General features: G+C 40.3%; 1 protein-coding gene across 2 annotated transcripts in view; it reads right to left on the bottom strand.

The window, feature by feature from the left end:
- Positions 1-12,267, bottom strand: part of NELL1 (neural EGFL like 1) — an 876,262-nt gene that overhangs the window by 649,329 nt on the left and 214,666 nt on the right. For both annotated transcript variants that reach the window (XM_021002019.1, XM_021002018.2), the window contains exon 11: positions 10,460-10,559. In XM_021002019.1, coding sequence (XP_020857678.1) covers positions 10,460-10,559 — 100 coding nt within the window. The remainder of the gene's footprint in view (positions 1-10,459; positions 10,560-12,267) is intronic.

Here is a 12,267-nt window from a genome sequence, read left to right as displayed (position 1 = left end):
TTCCACTCTGCCCTCTGTGAGCTCCCTTACAATATCTCATAAAGCCCGTTTCTACTATGTAGTTTGCTGTCACATTATAAATCCTCAACACATTCTTAGGATCCCTCTCGGGACATTGCCTTCCTTGTTTATTCCCTCTGAAATTCACTGCATTCAAGATTCCTGCTCTAAATCTATGGAATAATTTATTTTTTGTTTATATAGCAGCAGTGTCTAGCACAATATCTGGTACACAGTAGGCCCTTAATAAATAGATGCTGACCAAACCCATGGTCCAACATACCCATTTGCCACCTCAGTTATTTTTCTGACACATAGGCCTCTTTTCAATTCTTCTAGTTTGCTCTTCATCCTTAGGACTGTAGCATTCAAGACTTAGAACCAGAAGGAGCCCTAGAAAATATCTAGTCCAACCCCCAAATTTAACATATGAGAGTCAACTGAAGCCCAGAGGTTGAAGCGATGTTCCCGAGTTCACAAAGGTACTAGTAAATGCCAGGGTTAGGATATGAACTGAAGTCTTCTGACTTCAAATCCAGCACACTTTAATCTTCAGCCAGCTATCAACACCATCAAATTTGTTATCAATCTCAAATTTAATAGTGTATGGATATCATTTTCCCCCAATGTGAAAATAGGTTTGTTGACTGCTAGGAAAGCAGAATTCCTTAACATGCATCCACTGAGTTACATGACTTTAGATAAGGACAGATGGATTCCTAGACATGTCTTAAGCTGGTCAATATACTAGGGAGACTAGTAAGAACTGATTTTGTCCCAGCATCCTGTTTTGGTCTCATAGTTCTGAGGTCACCAGGAGTTCTTTATTATTTTGGGGTCATGGCACCTTCTGGCAGAAGGCTATGGATCACTTCTCAGAATGATGCTTGCAAATGCATAAAATAAAATACAAAGGGAACAAATTATGATGAAATACAGTTATGAAAATTTGAAAAAAATCCACAGACACCTTAAAAATCTATCAACAGATTTGAGAGTATGTAAATTCAGGTTAAGAATCCCTGAATTTGAAGGAATATATAAAAGGGGGGAGTAGTTATACTCTGAAAATTGTAACTTATGCCTTATCTCTCAATTTTGGAGAAACAGAATAAGATTTCTGTATTAGACCTAATCCCAAAATTACCTTCCTTAACTGTACTTTTCCAAGAACATAGGGGATGTAGCTATGTCATTTCCTTGATTTTAAGGACATATTAGGCTGTTTCTACTTTTTGAATAACAAGGAATATGGCTTCACTGGCTACACATAGAACCTGGCTGAGCAGGGAATGGGGGACAAGGGGTGGACAACAACAGGCTGATGAGTTACTGCATAGGCAGTAGTCTCCTCTCTTAGAAGCCTATAAGAAAGTCCTGCAAAAAATGGGATGAACACAAGAACATGACTTTCTAACATAGACTGTGTCTCAGTTTTTAAGGCCCTCTTGTCTCCGATCTAATGTATCTCTCTTGACAGATTACCCTGCTTTGGCCCACTGGTCTGTCTTGGTATTTGGCTTCCATGTGCTTCCGGTGTTCAAATTAAACTCACAGCTTGTTTCTACCCACTGTTCCCTACATTTCCTTGACTCTTTCAGGAGTGCTGTCTTGACAGCTTCTCTCAGTTCTTGGGTAGCCCATCTGCAAATAGTCCAGTTTCCAATTAGTGCCCATGACACCCATGTGGTCTGAATGCTGCTGCATACATTTGATTTTCTGCCTTACATATCCTCAGATTCCTTCTCTAAAGCTATTTCAATTGTAATCCACCTAGAATAATGAGGACAACTTAAAAAAAAACTGTGTAGTACAAAGGCTATTTGGGAGGATTTAATTGAAGTGCATAAAATCTTAAATAGTACAGATAATCTCAACTAATTTCAGTCCAGTGCAGATGACAAGGCAAGTGAGCATGAATTAAAATTACAGATAAACACATTCCGAACAGATGTCGGAAGGAACTTCTTTTTTTTCCTCACTGAAAGCCATAAACATGCAACAGAGCCCACCAAAGTCATTTGAGACATTCAAGATACAATTAGAGACAATCATGAAGGGAATAAAATACTGGGGAGAGTGTCAAGAATTTTTGAATTGGCCCAAATGGTCTGTGTTCTCCCCCACAAGCATTTCTGTGAACACTTTGTCAAGGTTATTGGTTTGTTGTCTGTCACTGAGCATTCTTTGAGGGCCTTTTGTGCCCACGTTTCCACTTGGGTTTTCACTGTTCCGGCTCCAGGCCAAAATCTGGAAGTCAGCCCACTCCCCTTCTTTGCATCATCAGTTCATACTTCAAGTGGCTTGGCTCCCGCTATCCCCATCATGGGAAGATAATGAGCAGGATAAACGAATGCCATGCTGTCAGCAGAAATTGTCCAGAGAGGCAGAGAGAAATTGCAAAGCTGATTAAGGATATCACAGGTGGGGCTGCCTATTACTGAGACCTTGGGCATTATCAACCTCCAAGCATACTATACCCCAGCCACCTACATACATCACCTCAATTCCGTTTTTCCCCATGTCTCCCCTTAACTGGTTTGTGGCTCTCTCGGGGGGGGCATTTTAGGCTATCCTGTCAGCTCTGTGGATTTAACTACCCATGCCAGAGACAGATGGTAAGCTTCATTTTCTGTAAAAGGCTAGGGAATTAGTGACTGTATTGGGCACAGTGGAATAGTGGATCAGGCAAAGGTGGCTGGTCTGCTGATGGCTTAATGCCCACTTGCACTCCTGGGCCTTATGCCATAGTTCAGTTGTTTAGAACATGCCCTAGCTCAGTTGTTTAGACCATAGAACTAGTGAAGCCACATTCTGGACCTTGATTTCCATTCAGAGCAGCTGGGTTTTCCCAGAGAAGGTCTTCTCTGTGACCGTAGACTGCTTCTCTCATTCCAGAATGAAGTCAGGTCCTTGAAGACGTTTATGTGTTCATTTTTCATCTTGTCTCTCTCATCCCAGGGCCTAACACAGGGCCTTGAATACAGTATAGTGGCTAATGAATGCTTGCTGAATGGATGAACTGGTCAGCCCAATGGGAACAAATGAGAGCATGTGGCTGGTTCACTGGGATAAAAATAAAAGAAACACATATTCAGTTGCTGCTGGGGGGAAAAAAAACCTATTGGCAGCCTTGGAAACATTTGCTTCATGAATAAAGGACCACATGGATCAACTCTTGTAGAACCAAGCACCATTCAAAACCAGCATCCCACAGAAGCATCACAATCCCACATGATGGGAAGGAAGGCCAGTGGTTTTCATCTTCTTCTTGTCTTCTGGCGTTGATACCTCAGAGCTCATCCAGTGTGATCTCAGTCTGTACTCTCACTGTATCTTAGTGGCAAGAATCAGGGCTTTTCAGAGCTATTGTTTAATCGCATCTGTAGAGGGGCAAAGAGTAAAAACACACAATGGTAGATCCTTCAGAAGAAATGGCCGGCTTCTAGCCCTCAGTTTCTGCAGGTAGAATAGTCTAAAAAGAAAAGCTCAAATCCGCCCCCCCATGCTAGGCATGAGAAAGGTTTGATTTCAACTTCTAAGGAATGACTCTTGTGGCATGGTTTTGCTTTGTTTCGGTTTTCCTCAGAAACAGCCTTGACTTTCACACTGAGATAGGGAAAGGTGATAAATATGCTAATTGAAGGGCCTTCCTGGGCAGATATTGAAGAAACCTGAAGCTTTTCTCTTTCTTGTAATCAATAAACATCGGAGTGACAGAAGCCATACATTTGTATTACGCCGCCGTCCTCTTCAATGTAATGCACATTTCAGCTCATCAGGCAGAGTCTACCCTTGGTGAAGCCAGGCAGCGGATGATTCAAATCCATTCGCTATGTGATGTGGCCATACAGTATATAGGAGAAAAATTGCTTTACATAGAAATTGAGTGTTTCTCACCTTTTCCTTAGTTTGTTTTAGAAAGAGTTGGAAGAGAGCAGAATAATCTGGATCTGCAGGGGCCCATCAGGCTCCCTGACGCTAATCAAAATAGTAATTGTCAATTCTACTCTCTCAGGGGGACTTTAATGAGAAGAAGTGAAAGACAGAGGGGGGGGAAATAAACATTGAAAAGTAACCCCCCAACATATACAGATAGAATTTTATGCTGCAGCTAATGTTTCCCCAAAGAAATAAAGTGTGATGAAGAAATGTAGAGTAACATTCACGGGGAGAAGAGGGTTTTTTGTTGTTGTTATTGTTTGTTTTGTTAGCCAATGGGGTTAAAGTGACTTGCCCAGGGTCACACAACTAGTAAGTGTCAAGTGTCTGAGGCTGGATTTGAACTCAGGTCCTCCTGACTCCAGGACCAGTCGCTCTATCTACTGTGCCACCTAGCTGCCCCTGGGGGAAAGAGTTTAAGACAAACATATTGAGTGGAATCATGCCAACTATTTTTAACTTCATAGGAGTCAAACTAGAGTTGGAAAGCATAGAGGGCATCTAGAACCATCTCTCTCTTTTCTCAGATAAGGACTTTGAGCACCAGAGAGGCTAAACGAATCTCTCAAAGTCACCCAAGTAGTAAGGATTAAAGGTGGGATTTGAACCTAGGACCTCTTACTCCAGAACTCCAGTGTTCTTTCTACCATATCATGCTATATCCTGAAATGAACTCTAGGTTTTCATAACCAGTAAAACACAACGCTTCCTCTCTGCCAAAAATATTCCTCTAACATTTGGATGCTCTGATTTGCAAAGTAATCCCTGGAGGAAAACAAATGGAGGTTGGTTATCCCAGGCCTGGGATATTTGCTGTAGGACTAGGAAGAAGGGTGTTTCACTATTGGAAGTGGCCACAGACAGAAAAAAAAAAAAGGAAATGCTACCAGCAGTGAATGCTGCCAGTTGGGTAATTGAAGGAAGATGGAGACTAGGGCTAGCTTCCTCAATTTTAGTGGCTAGGGGGATGAAATTTGCCACATGTCTTATAGACCCTGCCTTTTTTTTTTATCATATATAGCTGATCTATTGAAATGAAACTCCCCTTAGAAAAGCATCCTACCCTCTAAAGACCACTCAGCTCCCCTAAAAATAGTTCTCAATTTCTCACCTTAGATGGGGTAGGTAGTAATAAGTAGAGGGAGAGAACTCCCTAACCTTTGGCATGGATTTAAACCTTCGCTGAAATCAAACCTTCAAAGTTTGTAATATAGCTTATCTTCTTTTCCTTTTACTGCCACAAAATTCCAAGACCCTCACACTAACTCTAGGTAGACAAAGTTTAGTAGTGGCCACTCTAACATGGTACCTCACACATAGTAACAAATCTGGTTACCTAGGAGAACTTTCAGTGGGACCTACCATCACCAAGGCAAATTTTAATCCGTCTATGACTTGGTAGATAAATTCTAATGAGTTTCCTGAGGCACACAAAAGTTAAAGCCCATGGTCAAATGGACTGTATCAGAGGTGAGATTTGAAGTAAGGTCTTCCTGACTCAAAGCTCAGGACTCTATCACTATTATTGCCTGCCTCTTAGACTCAGTGTTGGATTTTTTTTTAATTGAACAAAGTTTATGCATTTCCCCTTTTCAATAAGATTTAATTTTTTCCAACATAGTAGTTTGTCTATAGAAAAAGTCCCACTTCCAAAGCTTACTGTCAAATCTCTAAAAAAAAAAGGCACCATTTCCTCAGTCATAGGATCATAGATACAGAGCTAAAAGGGGTTCAGAGCTCATCTAATCCAATCCCCTCATTTATAAAGGAAATGTTAGCACATAACAGTTAAGTGACTTACCCAACATCACACCGGTGGTGAGAGGAACAGGTAAGATTTGAGCAAGTCTCCCTGATACTAGAGTCAATATTCTTTCCACTTTACCACACCGCTTCCCTCTCTCAATGCAAATGATAGCCCCTCCACACCTTAGCATGTTCCTTCATGATTTGTTTTGACCCATCCACCTTCTACCATGGAGGTAATGGATATAAGGTCCAGAATAAGATGTGCATTTTTAGACATGGTCAATGGGAGAATTTGTTTTGTTGGGCTGTTTGTATTTATTATAAAGTTTGCTGCTATTGTTGTTTAATGGGGGGGTATTGGGAACAAGAGATAATAAATGTTTATAGAAATAAATAATTTTAAAACTTTCTTTAAATGAAAAGAAGAATCATCACAAGATGATCAATACTTTAAAGACTTCAGTGACTGAGCTTTTCCAAATTTAGCTGGGCTGATCCTTCGACAACAGACAGCTTGTTGTCCTACCTGAACCAAAATATTTCAAGATACCAGAGCTTCTGCTTCATTGGCATAATATTTGATAAGTCAATGTCACCTCTATGCCTTGATGGGGTATCAGAAGACTTTAATGCAGGTTAAGGTTGCATCCTGAGAGCAAAGTATCCTGAATCCAGAGAATGTGAAGTTATATTAGGAGAGGTATAGCTTCCAGGAATACAATGATGATAGCACTGCTATACTCTGCCCTGTTCAGACTCTGTCTGAAACACTGGGTTCAGTTCTAGTTATTAAAGCTTAAGGAAGAACATAGATCTTTGCCAGACATAGGTAACCATGATGGTGAATATTCTTGAGCACACAAATGCTTGAGAAATGGTTGAAGGAACAGGGATTTTTATCACAGAGAAGAAAAGACTAAAGGAGAAAATCATGGCTGTCTTCAAATATTTTAAGGTATGTCATGTGCAAGAGGCTTTAGATGTGACCCCTATTAGGTATTTCATGCTGAGAGTTCCTTTCTAGGATTGATTGGACTAGAATCAGGGTTTAACTTTTTTTGAGTTATGGGTCCATTTGGTAATCTGGTGACACCTATGGACTTCTCAGAGTCAAATTTTTTAAATGCATAGTAGGAAACCAGTTCTATTGATATACAATTATCAAAATACTAATTATAATAAATAATTAATTAAAAGTTCGCAGACCCTATGTTAAGAGGCCATTGTGGATGGTTGCTGAGGACCCTTCTAACTCTCTAATTTTGGGAACAAAAACTTTGTTTCACTAAAATCAAGTGTCTTTCTTACCTTATCCAAGATAGACTCAGAAAGTATTAATTCAGTCCCTCCTTCAAAGGTGGGGATAGAAGGGTCAGGGTCAGTGAAAGGTATGAAAAATGTTAATGCAAAAAAAAATAAGCTCTATCAGAAAAGATGAGACCCAGTCTATTGAAAAAGGTCAAAGCAATGAAAATTCTCCTGCATCTTGGTGCCCCAATCAATGAATTCACTCTAATAAAACCATAAACTGGAGAAGGCTTACACAGACTCAGCCTCACTTGGCACCTCAACAAAATCAAGTGATAGATTTTGCATTAAATTATAAGTTCCACCTAACAACCGTATTGATTATTAATAACAGATAACTCCTAACAAAATTCATTGGATCATTGGAAGTCTGAAGAATCTTTCCAGTAGGTGGGATTGTATTTTGAGGAATGAATTCAAAAAAAGATCCAGGTATAGTTTTTGATACTCAATTTGGTCCCACAGGGCATAAGATGGTTATCTGGAAGCAACATTTGCCCACCAAATTTTCACCAATCATTGTCCACTTATGCCAACCTGAGATAAAACATTCAGTTTGATCTAAGGACAATACATACCAGAGGAAATTATGGGCATAGAGGAGAAATGGAAAGGCTTAAAAATATGATTCTTTATCCTCCCACTTTCACGTCCAAATTGAGACGTATTATCAGGGTCATTTAATTCTGGAAATAAGACGTGAGGGTAAGCCAGACAGATCTGTTTCATGAAAACCAAATATCTACCTTGCCCAAGAAATTGACATTTCAGTATTTTCTTCTTTGCAGAAGGTAAAAGGTATTCAAAATTCTAACAGAATGGTAATTGTCAAAGTGAGGAGAAGTAGTATGAATAGAGAGCTAGCCTCGGAGTCAGGAGGCCAAGCATTCAATTAATTCTCACCTCTGATTAAGTACCTTAACCTATGCTGTCTCAGGGAACTCTAAAATTGAAATTTGAAGAAGAGTCAATTTGTATTGGTGGAAGGAATATGTTCACTGGGAATTCCCTATACTGATGAAACTGCTGGGCAGTCCAAAATGAAACAGTTATAGCAGTAATATTAATACACAGTATTACACTGAGCTATTTATTTTCCCAAATGTCACCCTTTTGTTATCAATAAAGAGAAGGTGATTTGTGGGAAATAATGCTGGACTTTAAGTCATGAGAAAACCAAGTTCAGTTTTCAACTCTGACACTTACAAGTTGTGTAATAGTGGGAAGTTACATAACCTCTCTGATTATCAGTTTTCTCATGGATAAAATGGTGGTGATGAGGAGAGATAGTGATAGGGATGGGGATAGGGATAAAAATAGTAATAGGAAAAGTGATGAGGATAGGGAAAAGGATGGGAATGGGAATACGGATAATGATGGGAATGGATATAAGGATAAGGCATAAGGATGGATTTAAGCATGGGGCAGCTACAGCTACAGCACCAGGCCTGGAGTCATGAACACTCATCTTCAAATGAGTCCAAATCTGGCCTCAGACACTTACTAGCTGTGTGACCCTGGGCAAGTCACTTAACCCTGTTTGCCTCACTTCCTCATCTGTAAAATGATCTGGAGAAGGAAATAGCAAACCACTCCAGTAACTCTGCCGAGAAAAACCCTCAAATAGGGTCATGAAGAGTTGGACATGATTGAAACAACTAAACAACATAAGGATAGGGATGGGTATAAGGACAGAGGTGGGGATGGGGATAAAGACTGGTTTGAGTATAAGGACAGGGATGGGAATAAGGATAAGGATGGGGATAAAGATGGGGATGGGGATAAGGATAGAGGTGGGGATGGGGATAAAGACTGGTTTGGATATAAGGACAGGGATGGGAATAAGGACAAGGATGGAGATAAAGATGGGGATGGGGATAAGGATAGGGAAGGAGATGGAGATAAAGATAGGAATAGGGAATGGGATGGGGATGGACATGCAGATGGGGATAGGGATTGGAATAGGGTATTTGCAGTTGAGGAAACTCCCTCTACCAATGCAAATCAGTACCTTCTCCATAACACATAGGCAAAGACAGTTGACTAGAAAGCCTTAACAGGTTAAGGGACTTGCCCAAGGTCACACAGCCAGTATACTGTCAGGGGTGGGATTTGAATCCAGTTTAGTCTATCATTCTAACGATTATAGTCTGCTGCCTCTCTTATACAAGATAGCTTATATGTCATAAGTGGTTATGATAATAAACATTCATATGGTGCCGAAAAGATCACAATAAATATAAAATAATAGCCAGCATTTATGTAGTGCTTACTTTGTGCCAGACACTATGCTAAGCAGTGCACAATTATTATTTTTTGATCTTCACAACAACCCTGTGAGGTAGGTGTTGTTATAATCTACATTTTACAATTAAGGTAACTGAGGCATGTGGAGGTTAATTGACTTACCCAGGATCACACAGCTAGTAAGTGTCTGAGGTCAGATTTGAACTCAGGTCTTGCTGACTCCAGGCTGGCACTCTATTCACTGCACCACCTAGCTACCTTACAAAGCACCATATGTGCTTTATCTCATCCAGTCCTCATAACAACCCAGAGAGGTGGGAACCAATATCAATACAATTTGCAGATGACAAAAGCGAGGTTCAAAGAGGTTGACTTGGGAGTGGAATTGGACCCGCGACGAGCTGGAATAGACAACACAGCACAACGGGTGCCAACTTATGGGGAGCTGCCCCCTATGTGGGCACAGGCGAGGACCCTTCTTTTATCAGACATCTGGAGAGGAAGCAGTCAGGGGCTGTGCTGCCCGACGTTGGCAGCTCCCCATCACAGAATGACAATGCAGGCCAATTCTGCCCGGGATCATTGAGAATGTCCTCAAATATCCTCCTAGCTCCTTGTATACCTTCCTAACCCATGCTCTAGGGAGGGAAGTGAATATAGCAAATGCTGTGATGCTGCTTCCATTGGAAGCTGATTAAAAAAACCCTGGAGTAAAAGAGGAAGCAAGTGCCTGACCCAGGATTCAAACCAAGTGTTTTATGCATTATGTTTTTTTCCAATAATACCAAAACATGTGTTGCAAAGAAAATGATTTTTGCATACCTGGCGCTTCTGAATATATCTGAGTTCATTCATTTATAAATTTAAACAAGATTTCAGCATTCACTATACATAAGGCACATGGGTTCTAGTTAGTAGCATGACCCGGTTTCAGCCCTGTGTGGTCAGTAGAAATTATCATCCCCAATTATAGCTAGGGAAACTGAGGCAGAAGCATATGAAGTATCTTGTCCATGGCTGTAATAACGGACTAGTAGCAGTAATGCATTTAACTTCTTGGTCTCTTGACTATCAGCGTAGCATTCATTCCATCTACCTATCAGAAGGAACCATGTCTCCTCCACCCTCCTCATTCTAGAGAACCATTCTAGAGAACCTCGTTCTTCCCAGCCATCAACCCTCCTCTGTCAATGCCCTCTAAATCTTGGCTCACCTCTGCAGACACTACAGCACTGGTCCTCTGGAAGAATGTGATCTTCTGCTGAGCAGTTCAAAGGAGGACACACTTCTGTCACTTTTACTAAAACTCCACCCTGGAAGCCAAACAAAATGAGGAGACAAAAGAATTTTGATATGATGAATCATTGACAAAAGCACCTACCCAAGACTCGTTTTTCACAACGACAGATGGTGAAGACCTGCGACAATCCTCCTCTGGCCTCACCCTATCCCATTCTCCCAGGCTAGGGTCAATTTTGCTTCTAAATTTGAGTATATGTCACTCACTAGCTTTTTCTTGAGGGTCTGAGTACCTCCTGCTTCTGCATAGGGTACTCGGGAATATTTAATTAGCCAATAACTCCATTCCATTCCACACTCTACTTAATAAACATTTATTGGCCTGCTATGGGCGAGGCCATTTGTCGATAGAGAGCCAGCCTCAAAGCTAGAAAGTTCTAGATTCAGATATTGTGTCTGTCACACACTGGCTATGTGAAGCAGGGCACATCATTTGTCAGGTTCAGTTTTGTCATATGTAGAAAAGGGATTAAAAGTAGCACCTATTTCATAGGGTTTCTGTAATGATCAAATGAAATAGTATATGGAAAGTACTTTGCCAATCTCAAAAGCTCCATATGTTAAATTATTATTATTATTTAAGTACTCAACAAATGCTAACTGCTATTGTTATTATTATTATTATCATTAGTTCTCCTGACATTACATGGATGCCAATGGAGCATATAGGCCATCTATCAATCAGCTGTTGCACTTACCAAGTGACCAGCCTACACTTCTTTCTAGGTACACATCTCTCTACTAGTGTTCCTGCCCAATTCCTAATTTATAATGGGCTATAGCTTTGCATGCAGCAAGCCTATCCATGCACATGAAACAAATGTAAATGCAAAACCATGTTTCAAGGTCAAATATGATTTACATCCTTTTAGATAATCTATGTTACTATTCCCTCTCCATCATCTATAATTTATAGAAGCTATATATAACCTTATCTATAAGGGACTAGGGGTGGACTTGTGATTTCATTAATGGAAGGACATCCCAGGTGAGGAAACTTCCCCTACCAATGTAAGGTCAGCACATTCTCTGAAATTTCAAGATTTAGCAAACTGCTTGAGACAGCGAGAAATTAAGTGACTTGCCCAGGGTCACACAACCAGTATGAGTCCTAGGCAGCACTTAAACCCAGGTCTTGCTAACTCTGAGGGCACATCCATTATACCACAGCTGCCTCAAAGCCAGAAGAAAATGTAATAATTCTGGATTACTAAAACATAAGTCCTTCCACCCCCAAAAAACACGGTAGTTTGGTGGAGACTACAGACCCCTTCCCAGAATGATGTTTTTAAATGCATAGAAAAATTACAAAGCAAACCAAGTATATTCAAATAGAGTTATCTATCTGTCTATCTCTAGAAAGAAGTAACTAAATATAGGAGACACAGAATTATTATTATAGAATAAGCATTACTTTTAGAATCAGGAGACTGAGGCTAGAATCTCAGCTCTGATATTTATTAAAGATGCATGTGATGGTGGTTGAGACATGTAGCTTCCTTGGGCCTCAGTTTCCTCATCTGTAAAATTACTGGTTGGACCAAGTGATTGCTAAGGTCCCTTCTATTTCTGAAACCTATGACCCCCTCAGCAGTTTGAATTAATTACCTCAGGAGCCAAGGAATACAAGGAAAAAATATTTCTTGTTAGGGCTCAAGATGGTTAACTACATAATAGCGAGTGAGAAATAAAACTCAATGACAATTCCAGACAAGAAACTAA

The sequence above is a fragment of the Phascolarctos cinereus genome, unplaced genomic scaffold (assembly GCF_003287225.1).
Source record: "Phascolarctos cinereus isolate Bilbo 61053 unplaced genomic scaffold, phaCin_HiC Scaffold_9;HRSCAF=440, whole genome shotgun sequence".
In the NCBI taxonomy this organism is placed as follows: Eukaryota; Metazoa; Chordata; class Mammalia; order Diprotodontia; family Phascolarctidae; genus Phascolarctos; species Phascolarctos cinereus.
This window is presented reverse-complemented; position numbering and strand designations above follow the sequence as displayed.